We start from the raw sequence: 12,424 nt of genomic DNA, 5'->3' as shown, positions 1-12,424 counted from the left end.
AACTTCCTTTAATCGAAATTTGAAACTTTTTATGTACGTTCTTTACTACGTGCATACGCATCAGAAAACTTGTTAACTCAAGCAATCAAACACTCGGCAAACCAAATAATGGCCAAGCCTCTCCCTTAGAGGGTAGTATTTCTTCCAACAAAATACTTTCAACTTGAGCCACAAACTAAGAGTGCCGCCCACATTTAACTGGAAACGTGCAATGTGACTCAATGATCCAATAAACCTATGATGAATGCTTGTGAGTGTGGCAACATTTGTTGGTTACCTGCTGTTGCACCAAGCCACTTAGAGAACGTGAAAATAGAGCAAACAGCACTCGTGCTGTCAAGGAAATACCCAATTGAGTGTTACTAAAATTTAAAGACCACTAAAAAAAGGCGACTTTTTAATATTTCTTTAGCATCTTCTAAATACATGCATGTTCATGTACTTGGCACATATATATGTACGTATGTACTTAGCATATGGTATACATATGGATAATTGAATAAAACGGGTGATTATTTTTCCTTTTTTTCATTTTAGAACTTCATATTCGTAATGGCGTCCATTTGCTTTGCAGTAGCGAAATCGGATGGGAATAACGTTGTAAGGGACAATAACTGGTACCCCGGTTTTTTTGAGAAATAAAAGGGTCGTTTATAGATTTTGCGAAAAAAGTATTTTATTGTTAATTTTCCACAGATTTTACTTTAGTTGCAATAAGTAGTTTTTAAATTTTAATTTTTATTTACATATGCCAGCAGTTTAAACTTTGAGAGAAAAGTTTGTTTGGCACGCAAGTCTTTTTCAGGTGTATTTTTTCCACGATTGCCTCATTTTATGCCCCAATCGTGTGATTTCACAATAAATTGACTCATGCGGCAATAGGGGCCTTTATTGTGCTTACAATGCCCAATCAAATGCAACCCGGTTGCGGCAATCGTGTGATAGCTTGATTGGCAATCATGGGGCAATGAAAATTTCCAAATTGCGGCAATATTTATTGTGTTCTTGTGCGGCAATTGAAGTGAACAATAGACAACAATATTTAGGCGGTTTATTAAAAATTTACTTTTTTGCTTCCTTTTGTGTCCAAAAATCATTGAAATGAATATCCTTGTTTTCGGAAGCAACATAACTTTTAATTTACATAATTTGTATTCAAATTATAATTTTTCTTGAAGTCCGATGACGGAATCTTTGCTGCGATATATAACACCACAAGCAAAACTCATCCGAGAAGAATACGAAAGATATTTTATGTCACCAATTGGCGAACTGCCATGACAGTATAAATGTATTAAAAAAAAAAAACTTAAAAGTTCAATACAGCCCACGACGAAACGGTAGAACCTCAACATTTTGACCGGTTTTGACTATTTTTCTTCTATTTGTTTAGTGTTCATTACTTTTCTATAAAAGTATAGCTCATTGTCTAACAAAAACCGCATAAATCAAAATTGAAAGCTTTATAAAAAAATATAAAAATTTGTAAACTCTTGAACACAATTGCACGGTTTTTAATTTGGATTTCTAGGAAAAAAAATTGTTATTCACTTTTATAACTCATTAAAATTTAGCACAATAAGGTGCAAGTTTGAAGTTGCTAAAAAATCCCGTCGATTTTATATAATTTTTTTAGCTGGTGGTATTATGCACTTTCTTCTATGCAAATTACTTTGTAAACTGCATAACAAAATTTTTTCGAGAAATCCAAAATAAAAACCATTGAATTGTGATCAAAAGTTTAAGAAATGTCTATAATTGTTGTACAAAGTTTGAAATTTGAATTTATGTCGTTTTTACTAAACAACGACCTATGGATTTCTAGAAAAAATTTACATTAAACAAACGGAAGAAAAAATTAAAGACTGATTAAAATGTTCAGGTGCTATCTTTTGTTGCGAGCTGTACATATAATTAAAAAATTTCATTCCAAACATAAATTATATAAATTCACAGCTTTCTTTTAAACATACATAATTATTTTGTACCAATTTTACTAGTAATTAATAAAAAAAAAACCTCTAGGTACGTACCAAAATTAAGAAGAAAACTATCGCAACTTGAACTCCACATAGCACGTTGCAGTTATCGTCGAAAAATAAAAAAAAAACTGTGCGCTCAAACTTGCAAATAAATGCGTCAGTTTTCATTGGACTCAAGTTTTTGCTTCTTTGCTTTCAAACAACAACAAATAAATGAGCCCAAAATATACAAAGCAGGGGCAATTTTCTTTCTTTTTTTTAAAGAATACGCCAATTTTACACAACAAAGAACAAAACAGAATTTAGAAGTCAGCGCAACATCTTATTATCACAATTGCTGCATACTAGAACAATCGTGTGATAAATGTGGGGCAATTATTGTCACTATATTGCTTTTCGACCACTTACGGTAGAGCTGGGATACTATCGATAGTACCGCCACCCGATATTTTTCGAAACGATAGTTGAAAACATCGATAGTATCGATATTACTATCGTCGTGAGATGTATTGAATTGAAATGCTAAATTGCATGAAAATTAAATAATTAATAAATTTATAAAATTTATAAATTACTTTGTAAATTAAAGAGATTATATAAATAGTTTTAAATTCGAGTGCATCAAAAAGAACTTTTTATAATAATAAAATAAAATTACTAATTTATGCGTCTGAATTATGTATACTTATATACACTTGCATCCACTTGAATAGCGACAGGCAAAATCTGAATTTATTTCTTATATGGAAAAATTAAATTCGGATTTTGTTTGTCCCTTTAGAAGTGCAAAGAAGAGAAATTAGCTATAATAATTCATTTCTAACACTACAAAACAAACAAAACAAAAGATATTCGTTTAAATTGACAACTCATACTTATAAAAGTTAAACTGAGATCAAATGTGGAGGCGCATATCAAAATGCGGACAAAGGAAACTATTAACATTTCACCATATTATAAGACAACGAATAAAGTACCTGTTAAAATAATAGCACCACAACATTTTTAGCAGTTTTGACTATTTTTTTGTTTGTTTAGTGTCTACTAATTTTTTATAAAAGTTGTACAAAACATAAGAAAATACAAAATCATTAAAATTTCAAGCTTTTTAATTCAAATTTTCTATAAAAATTTTGTGTAAGCGGTTTTATAGCTTATTGAATTTTACTTGACTCAGTGTAAGCTTATATAGTTGCTAAAAATTCCAATAACTAAAAATTTTTTTTGTCGACTGTATTGTTAATTTCCTTGGATAAAAAAAGAATCATGAATGATAAGAGATGTAAAGAAGAGAGAAGTTTCTCTAAACCCGACATCAATAGTTTTCAAAAACTATCGATAGTATCCCAGCTCTAACTTACGCCAATCAAAATTGTATAAAAAGGGACAACCGTGTGACTGTACAGAATTTGATTGGGACAATTTTTTATTGTGCTCCAATACAGCACAATAAAAATTGTTGCAGATTGGTGCATTTTCGGCAATCGTGTGATCTCAGCTTAAGGCTTTGTATAAAAAAAATACAAAAATAGAAAAAACTGTATAAGGTCGGTCGAAATGAGGCCTTTTGTTGGACAAAACGGGGACTCAAAATGAATAAACTTTGCCTATGGTTACAGAAGATATTGATTAAATTAACTGACGAAGACCTGTATGCCAAATGAACTCTTCTCTCAAAGTTTACACTGCTGGCAAATGTAAATAAGTATTAAAATTTAAAAACTAATTAATACAACTAAAGTAAAATCTGTGGAAAATTAACAATAAAATACATTTTTCGCAAAATCTATAAAGACCCCTTTTATTTCTCAGTTATTCGTCGCCCCGCTGTAAATTTTCGATACTTTCAAGTATTGATCGATACTCGATATTTGGGAAACAAGTATCGAATAAAAGTATTCGATACTCGATACTTTTATATTACTCCGTTCAAAATCCCTTATACCAAAACTAATACTCATAGTGACTATTTTTTAGTAAAAATGTTTTCACTCGAAAACATTTAATAAAAACTACTGAACTGCTGTTGAAGGTTATTGTCACCATAAATAAGTTTTTACTATTTCAGCTATTTATTTGGGGATATATTTTTCCCATTCTTTCCACCACGCGAGCGGATCTCGACGTCACTCCAAAGAGAATTGCCGTTTGTTTGATCCACGTTGTGTTCCGGTAAATTATTAATTTGGAACCTAGTTATACACTGCTCCCCAACCATTCTCCATTCAACCATTGTAAATTTTGCAACCCGTTACTTTGCTTTGGTGACGTTTGTTATGAAAATATATTTTAACGAAGATGATTGAGTATCGAAGTATCAACATAACTTTTTCAATACTCATCGAATACTCAAATTGCTCAACAGTATCAAATACATACTATTCGATACTTGATAATATTCACATCACTATGCAGGGCTATTTCAGTAATTCGAGCGTAAAAATAATTTACTCTCTCATAAGTATCAAAAATTTGTCAACACGTGGCAAAAATTCCCAGAGCGTGAGGAACGCAAAAAACGACATTTTGTGCCCGGAAATAACAAATCAGCTCTATACAATGATTTTATGTGTATTTATCTTATATGGCTAATAAAAATACCAAATACCTACATTTCTGAAACTTTTGTGCTATTTTTCATTTTTGTATTTTACAAAATTTGCTTTCGGATGTAAACAAACAACAGCTGTTATTTCAAATCAATCCAATCACGATGACAATGCAATATAGAATATAAATTAATTCCCTAGATGGTCCAGCGGTCTTGATACGGGAATTTATTAATTATAGACAATTGTTTTCCGTTTACCTTTAACATTCCATGGCACAATGTAGCATTATCCGCATCACCTTAACAGTACTCAGAAGTAACACATCGTACTAACTGAAATTTTTTCGCCCGCAGGATATTGAATGTATGTACACTTTTTAGATGCATGCATGTGCATTTTGCGCGCTTTTTATCGCATCTCTATATTTCACTAACTCCCTGTGTGAGGAAACCAAATAATGTAATTCTTAACAGAAGTGCCTAATATTTAACAATTTGGCCATGTTAAACACAGCTGAAAATATATTTTCCGGTATTTCTCTTACTAGCGCCTGAAACTATACTTATTATTTAACAAATTTACGGCGTTTTTACCTTCTTTGACAAATTACGATCTGGTAGCCATAAATTTTACTGTGTTTTGACCGCCTTCGTATCAAGACCCCTGGACCATCTAGGAAATTAATTTATATTCAATATTACATTGTCATCGTGATTGGAACTATGCTGAAATTTTCAAGTCACTAGCTTGTCGGGAAGTTAGTTTAAAATCGATTGATAATTAATAATTGATGATGATTGATGATTAATAAAAGCTTGTAAACACGGAGATGACGGCAGTATTTGGACGCTCTGACCTGGGATCATATTCCAGCGACTCCCTGCCGTACTCGAATTCTCGGATCGAGCATTTTATGGTGACAATTAAAGGTCCAGACACCCCATACACTGTAGGCATCGCTTCAGTTATTTCGATCGATTTCGATATTTTTTTCTTCTTTATGAGGAGTTTGATGAAAGCTCTGTACCAGGGATGCCAAGTCTATTAAGGCTACTTCCCCCGAATTCCTGTAAAATTCCCCTATTTCTAAGGGTACCACCCTAAAATAACTTTTACTATTTAAGACACATCATTGTAATTTTTGTTAAAACAACAACAACAAAAATCACTAATTATAATCAGATTGCTAAGGATTTTTCCAGCGAATGAACGATGTACATAACCGGTGTCTTACGGTACGTTATTTGTTCCTAAGCGAATTATAAAACGGCACTGCACAATTGGTGTAGGTATTGTCCACTGTGATTTACAAACGTACTGCAGACAAGAAATCGTCAAAGTATTCTAGGCAAAATATGACTCACAGGTTCTCGAGCATACAAAGTGAGCTTAAGCTCCGACTCGATTTTCAGTGCAAACTCTTGAGCTTGACCTCACTCCATCGGTGCAAAAGAGAGGCTCCAGAGATCTTAGGAGCCGTCTGAGCCGGAGATAGTTTTGATATCTTTCTGAGGGGATTTGTATTAAATTAAAATTTTATCCAGCATTTAACAGGCCGGATGTGTTAAACCCCCAAGAAAAAAATGTTGCTAATTCAGACCACTTATTGTTAGATCCTAAGGAACTTAATTAAATAAAACCATATACATAATTTTATTTTTACTTATTATAAAAATGTGAACAACTAGAATTTTTTCAAAATATTAAGTAACGTAATTCGAAAGAAAAAATATATTCCAATAGGGTTTATGAAACAACCCATCTGTGAAAACTTATTACTATAACCTGTCTTATGACGGTCCATGCGCTTGTGAAAGTCAAACTAATTTTAATTGAACGACTCTTTTATAGATTGGATATACTCTAAAAAAATTATTTCTCGCAAAAGATGTAAATATAAAAGAATCCTTTACTAATTTTTTTAATGTGTCATTATATTATATCGTCGTTTAAAGTGCAAAACCGCGTATGTGAAGTTGTAGAAATTATTTTCTAGAGCGTAAAACCACTCATATTTCAAAATGGTTCTCTTTTTTATAAAGCAGCCGTATTTCTGGCTAGTATATTTCAGGACGAATGGATAAGGATTGAGCCAAGAGCTTGTGTGAGGAAATCCAATTTTTGGCAGCCAATGTCAGTTACGCGGTTTTGTACTTTAAACGACGATATATATATATCTTTTATAGCGTATAAAAATGTACTTTCTTTAAAATAAAATTTTTATAAGTAAAAATATTTTTGTTGTATTTTTTTGCATATATGTAGAAAAAACATCAGATAATAAAATTTTTCAAATTTTTGAAAACGCGTGAAAAATAAATAGCTATTTTAGTTAAATGCATTTGTTACATGTATGCAACACCGATACGAGATGGGCTAACAGCTGATACTTGTACTCTTACAGATCTTCGGGGATTCCATCGTCCCCAGAGACTTTGTTATCTTCGTCTTTTTAGAAACCAGATAGCTGCTTGGCTATAAGAAGGTAGTGTAAGACAAGAATCGAGTGTTTATATGAGTTGCCTGAAACAATGATTCAGTAAGAGGTCTTATATGCGTATGGAGAACATGTTTTCAAGATATAAAGCCGTAACATACGTATGTACACATGTCGGGGGTAATTGGTTTGACCGAACTATGCGTCTCTCCATTTGCTTTATAGAGGTTGGTAGATTTGGAGGCGCTCTCATGATTAGCATGCTTGCCGCCCTTTGTACATGCGCGAAGTGGCCTTAATTAATAAAAAATAATATATACTTGATGAAAATTTTCTTAGATATATAAAAAAAAACATAGGATGATCTTGACGCGTTCTTTTTTAAATTTTATTTCAGGTACACCACAAAGAGTTTCTCAAAGGACTGCTCACCAAGAACAGAAAGCACGCGGTATGTTATTTTTAAATCATAAAATCTTTATGGAAGCAGCAACTTTACACAATAGATACTTACATATCGTTAGCTTAATATAGAAAAGCCCTATCTAAAATTTTTATTTCTTTACGCAGTGGTGAGAAAATTACCTATAAAATCAAGTGCTTTTGCTGCGAGTTTCTTTTATAGGTTGTTTTTATTTAAGAATGTAACTAATTTTATGCTATAGTAAATATTTTTAAAATCCAGTGGGTGATTGATGGGTTATCGGCAGACTTTTGTACAATACTGGATTTGGAACAGAAAATGAGTTAGGGCCTTTCTATATTAAGGTAACGATATATACAAATTTAAAATTTTCGTTAACAAACATAAACACTTAGCTTTCCTACAATTTTACTACCTTTTCGTTTCTTTTTTAATTTCAGTTTTTCATTTGCCATCGCATAATATTTGTGCAGCGTTTGTTTTGCTTTGTTCCTTGCAGGCCACTCACAGCTTACTACGGCAAAGGAAAGCGCGAGTCGTGCGTCTCATCGGCGACAACCACCACCCTGTTGGGCCACAACCAGAATCTCTCGTTAAATGTTGGCACGGGCGCACCGTTGGCAATGCAACGCGACTCAAACGGTGCCTTGCATATGATGCCCACAGTCACGGCGCTGAACATTATGCCACGAGCGATTAGTCCGCTCATGAAGGTATGTACAATTCAACATCCTTGCTTCGGGTGATTCGCAGAAGTTTTTAAAGCCAACCAAGATTCAACCTCAACAATTTTAACGTCCGTCAGTTTATTGGCCTGTTCAATTTGCATTTTTGCAATTTTTCTCCGTTCTGTCTCCCAGAGGGGTTTGTTGGACTTCCATTTCATTGCAATGCCTTTTTTATGAGTAAAGCGACAAGTTATTGCGTTAGCGCAGAGGGAAAACATGTAAATGTAAGTGGAATACAGACGTAGAAGGAAAGGCAGATTATTGTGCTAGTGTTGCAAGCACATTTTTAAGGGATTTGGAAAAGTTGCCAAGCTATTTTTTTTTTCAATTTGCTTTATGAATTTTGGACGAGAACGTGCCTCGAACCATATTGCAACAGAGTATGATTTCATACATAGCAAATAAAATGTCAGGTGCTTTAAAAAAATTTGTGATTTTTTCTGTTTATGGTGTTACTTGCAAAACCTAAAAGTTGAAATATGCCAAAGAGTTGGGCCACGTTCTTTAGTATATTACTTCCAATAAGAAAACTTTGAGTTTTTATATGCATGCCTACTAGAAATCAACAATGTTTTCTTCTCTTTAATAGCGCTGAAATTATTATAATTAATTTTTCTTTTATCTCATTTATTCTGCAGGAAGGACTTGAAGAAAATTCTGTTTAAACAGTTAAACGTTTAAAACTAGCAATTCAACAAAATAATTGCTTCCTGATTAAGAATAACGAATAAAAACAGGATTAAAAGGGAAATTAATGTACATAAACTAACGAATTTATTATAAGTACTACAACCTTTTTTATAAATGTAAATGTATCAGCACTATTCGATGTACATATACGTATGAGTGTTTATGTGTGTATATATACAGTACCTAAGGTATTAGCTATACAAATTAAATACATAAGTTTTATTGGTAGTTATACATTAAAAATTTAATTGTAGTAAGACTTGAAATACTTTTTCCGAACATTAATATTCATGTCGAATATTGAGAGATAATGACTTGAAATTTTGTAAATTAAATTCAGTCGATTTGTGCTATATGGATAGCAAAAATGTAAATAGGGATTTTAACACACATGTACATATAAGTATATATGTAGTATGTATGTAGGTATGTAGGTATGAACATAATTGACATAATTTTAAGATTTTCAATGTTTATGCTTGCCAAAACTCCACATTCTGTCGTTATCTTAATGAAGAAGGGCCTACAATCATTTTCATTACAAATGCAGTTTTGTAGGAAAATTAAAAATTATAAAATCAGTGGAATTTAGAAAGCAACTTCTAAAGCATTGAACTACTTCTCCCGCTGGGTTTTCTCTAACTCCCTAAATGAGCAAAAATGCTATAAGGGCCTATATGGGCAAATCTAAAAAACAGGTAACCTTTGTGTTGTTTAACTTTATTTTCACTGTTGTAAACTAAATCAACCTGGTTGCTTTTGGATATAATTCATTGACGCATACTTGAAGCCTCAAAAAAAATTGGATCAATTGGCTGCATAACTTTTGAAATATCGGTGTTTAATTCAAAAAAAAAAAAATATGAAAACAAGTGAATTTTTTTTGAAGCACACCATATTCTGCTTTGAAATTTAATGGCCATTTAGCACTTATGTGTACACTTCATATGTAGTAGGTAAGAAAAGTGTGCATTAAAAAATAACGAAATGGCAAGTAACTCAAAGTCTGTAGCTCCACATTTCACAATTTTCAAAATTTTCGGTTTATTATAGGTACGTATAGGTTTTGAAGCATTTAATTTTAAGAACTTTTTAAGTATGTATTGTATTCTACAAACAATTACAAATAATTTGATACCTTAGCAAGAGATGTGCTTTCAGAATAAACTAACTTTTAAAGATAAAATATTGTGCGATCTTGAGCGTAATTTTTATTTCAAAAACACCTTAATTGAGGGCACATTTGGAAAATACGTCGAAACGATCTAAATCTTTCTATAACTGCTAGTCCTTATAAAATTACATATACCTGCAAAATGCTTCAAAAAATATGTCTCTAGAAGTGTGTAAAAACCCTGATTTACTACTTTTAATGATGCTCCTTCTTTTAGTCGGAATATTTCGAGAGTGGTATCAAAGCAACTTTTTTTCGACAAAGGTTCTGATAGTTGCTCTTACTTAACTGGAGCCTTCTTAATTCAATATTTTACTAAAACTTTGCACGTAACCGTTTTTTAATATTACCTTAACTATTCCATAAAATCATCGAAATCGGTTCACTATAACGTCTAGCTCCCATACAACTGATTGATCGGAAACGTTGTTTTGCGTTACAACTGCTCCAATTAAGCAGGTAAAAATTTAGTATAGGTTCAATTTAACATATATGTAGCACGCATACAATTTATTATTCAGATATGAAGTTAGAGTCAGAGCGCAAATATATATCGGAGTAATCCGTTATATTATAGCTATATGTTAAAAGGTGGTATTAAAAACCCGTTATATGCAAAATTTTAGTGCAATAACTTCAAAACTGAGGGAGTTATTTATAAAATAGTTAAAATTTAATAAAATTTTCAAGTTCCGTTATCTCGAAAACCGGAACTAATCTGGTAAAACGGAGGATGCCATTGAATTTAGATCATCCCAATTAAGTCTGTTCAACTTTCAAAATCTTTGCTCAATAGTTACAACTTGCACAGCGTAATTTGAACCCAAATAATTTTTTTGTTTTCTATTTCAGCGATCTAAATGTTTATTCCTCGTCTAACTTTTGAAGTACTTGATGAAAATGAATTACACTTATATTTATCGATTTATTAAGAGATTGCGAATAGAATGATATATAAAACATAGGTGTGCCCACAAATGAAAAAATTTAACTTTTTGTTTTGAAAGTGCACCTGTTTTATGAATTTGCCCATATGGCATACATAATCTGTTATAAGCTACGAGGTCCTTCACAATGAACTTTTATAGTTTGTAAACACTTATTTATTGTCACCCTGTAAATGCAAAACAATTCCCGAACTAGTAAGCCTGATTATAGCACATATTTACTTGTAAAAACTCGTTTATGTGCTCCAGAATTTGATTTATGTAGTTAGTTAGCTGTGAATGTGCCAAAGTAGGATTTGAATGGACTATAGGTTAAGTACACTAAAAGCGAATAATTTGTTTATTTAAGTATTAAGTGTATCTCTACTTTATGTATAAGAACTTCTAGTAAGTTTTAGTAATAAATGAATGAAATACTAGAAAAATATTGTGTCTATTTATATTGTAAATAAATAACTAAAAGTAATCAAATAAAGTGTACTAACTATCCGTCAAAAATTTTAAATTAAATTTGAATGTGAGATGGAAATGGAAAATTCGACGTTTTTTTCTTTTATTAAGGGTTAGTAATATCAAGAAATAATTTTTAAGGTTTTTTACAGTGAAACCCGCTTATGAAAACATGTCTGCTCAAGCTTTTTTCCAGTCCAGAAAAATGGACATTTAAGAGCCTCAACCAAATTGCACATAAACGTCAGTTTTCGTATGTGGTAGTAAAATTTCAAAATAATTTTTCTTTACCTCACCACAATTATTTTTTACAATGCGAAAACTGTTAACCTTTTGATCACAAAGCCAATTTTTATAAATGCATTTAATTCTTTTCTTAAAAGAATTTATCACACATTTTTTGCGTAGAAAATTTTAATTTCAACTTTTAACTTTAGAGGGAATGTTCTACACAAATGCTAATAATCAATTTTTGTAAAAGGGTTTTCGAAAACGAACATACATACATAAATTTTAATTTTTTATCCAAAAAGATAGAACTCTAGCCCTCATTTTTTCTCCAAGAAGACAGAACTCTGCCAAATTTGTATACCAACATTTGGGTAAGTTTTTTTGAGACCTTTAACCAAGTTTTTCTCTAAGAAAGAAAAAAAAATTAACTACCTTTCATTTGCTTTAAAGAAGACGGCGATTCCAGGAATCTCGGAGTCCCAGTTTTACATTGCATGCGAATTTCAGATCTAATGTGACTGGTGTGTTGATAAAATATTTCTTCATCATCTGTTTATCCTTTCTAAGTAACCCTGCAGAAAAAAATTATCAATAGATGAAAAATAATCTACTTAGCTAGTTAGTTACCTTTTTCGCAGGATTTCTATAAAATATATAACTTGTAGCTAGCTACAAAAAGCTCACTTGAAACAAGTGGACAAGTAATACAGGAGTAAAGCTCGAGATTGTTTTCTTTAAACGCGTTTCTATTTAAATATCTCGCACTTCCCAAATACTTTTTCGAATTGAGGACAAATAAAAGGAAGATC

At 31.8% G+C, this 12,424-nt stretch overlaps 1 protein-coding gene across 1 annotated transcript in view; it reads left to right on the top strand.

The window, feature by feature from the left end:
* The window catches only part of LOC118742417 (diuretic hormone receptor), a 47,630-nt gene extending 38,069 nt beyond the window's left edge, over window positions 1–9,561 (top strand). Inside the window, exons 10-12 of the mRNA XM_036474480.1 lie at window positions 7,369–7,422; window positions 7,895–8,108; window positions 8,762–9,561. Of these exons, the coding sequence (XP_036330373.1) occupies window positions 7,369–7,422; window positions 7,895–8,108; window positions 8,762–8,788 (295 nt within the window). The 3' untranslated portion in view covers window positions 8,789–9,561. The remainder of the gene's footprint in view (window positions 1–7,368; window positions 7,423–7,894; window positions 8,109–8,761) is intronic.
* The last annotated feature ends 2,863 nt before the right edge of the window (window positions 9,562–12,424 follow it).

This window comes from Rhagoletis pomonella, unplaced genomic scaffold (assembly GCF_013731165.1).
Source record: "Rhagoletis pomonella isolate Grant_MI unplaced genomic scaffold, Rhpom_1.0 Rhpom_scaffold_00007, whole genome shotgun sequence".
NCBI classification, from domain to species: domain Eukaryota; kingdom Metazoa; phylum Arthropoda; class Insecta; order Diptera; family Tephritidae; genus Rhagoletis; species Rhagoletis pomonella.
This window is presented reverse-complemented; position numbering and strand designations above follow the sequence as displayed.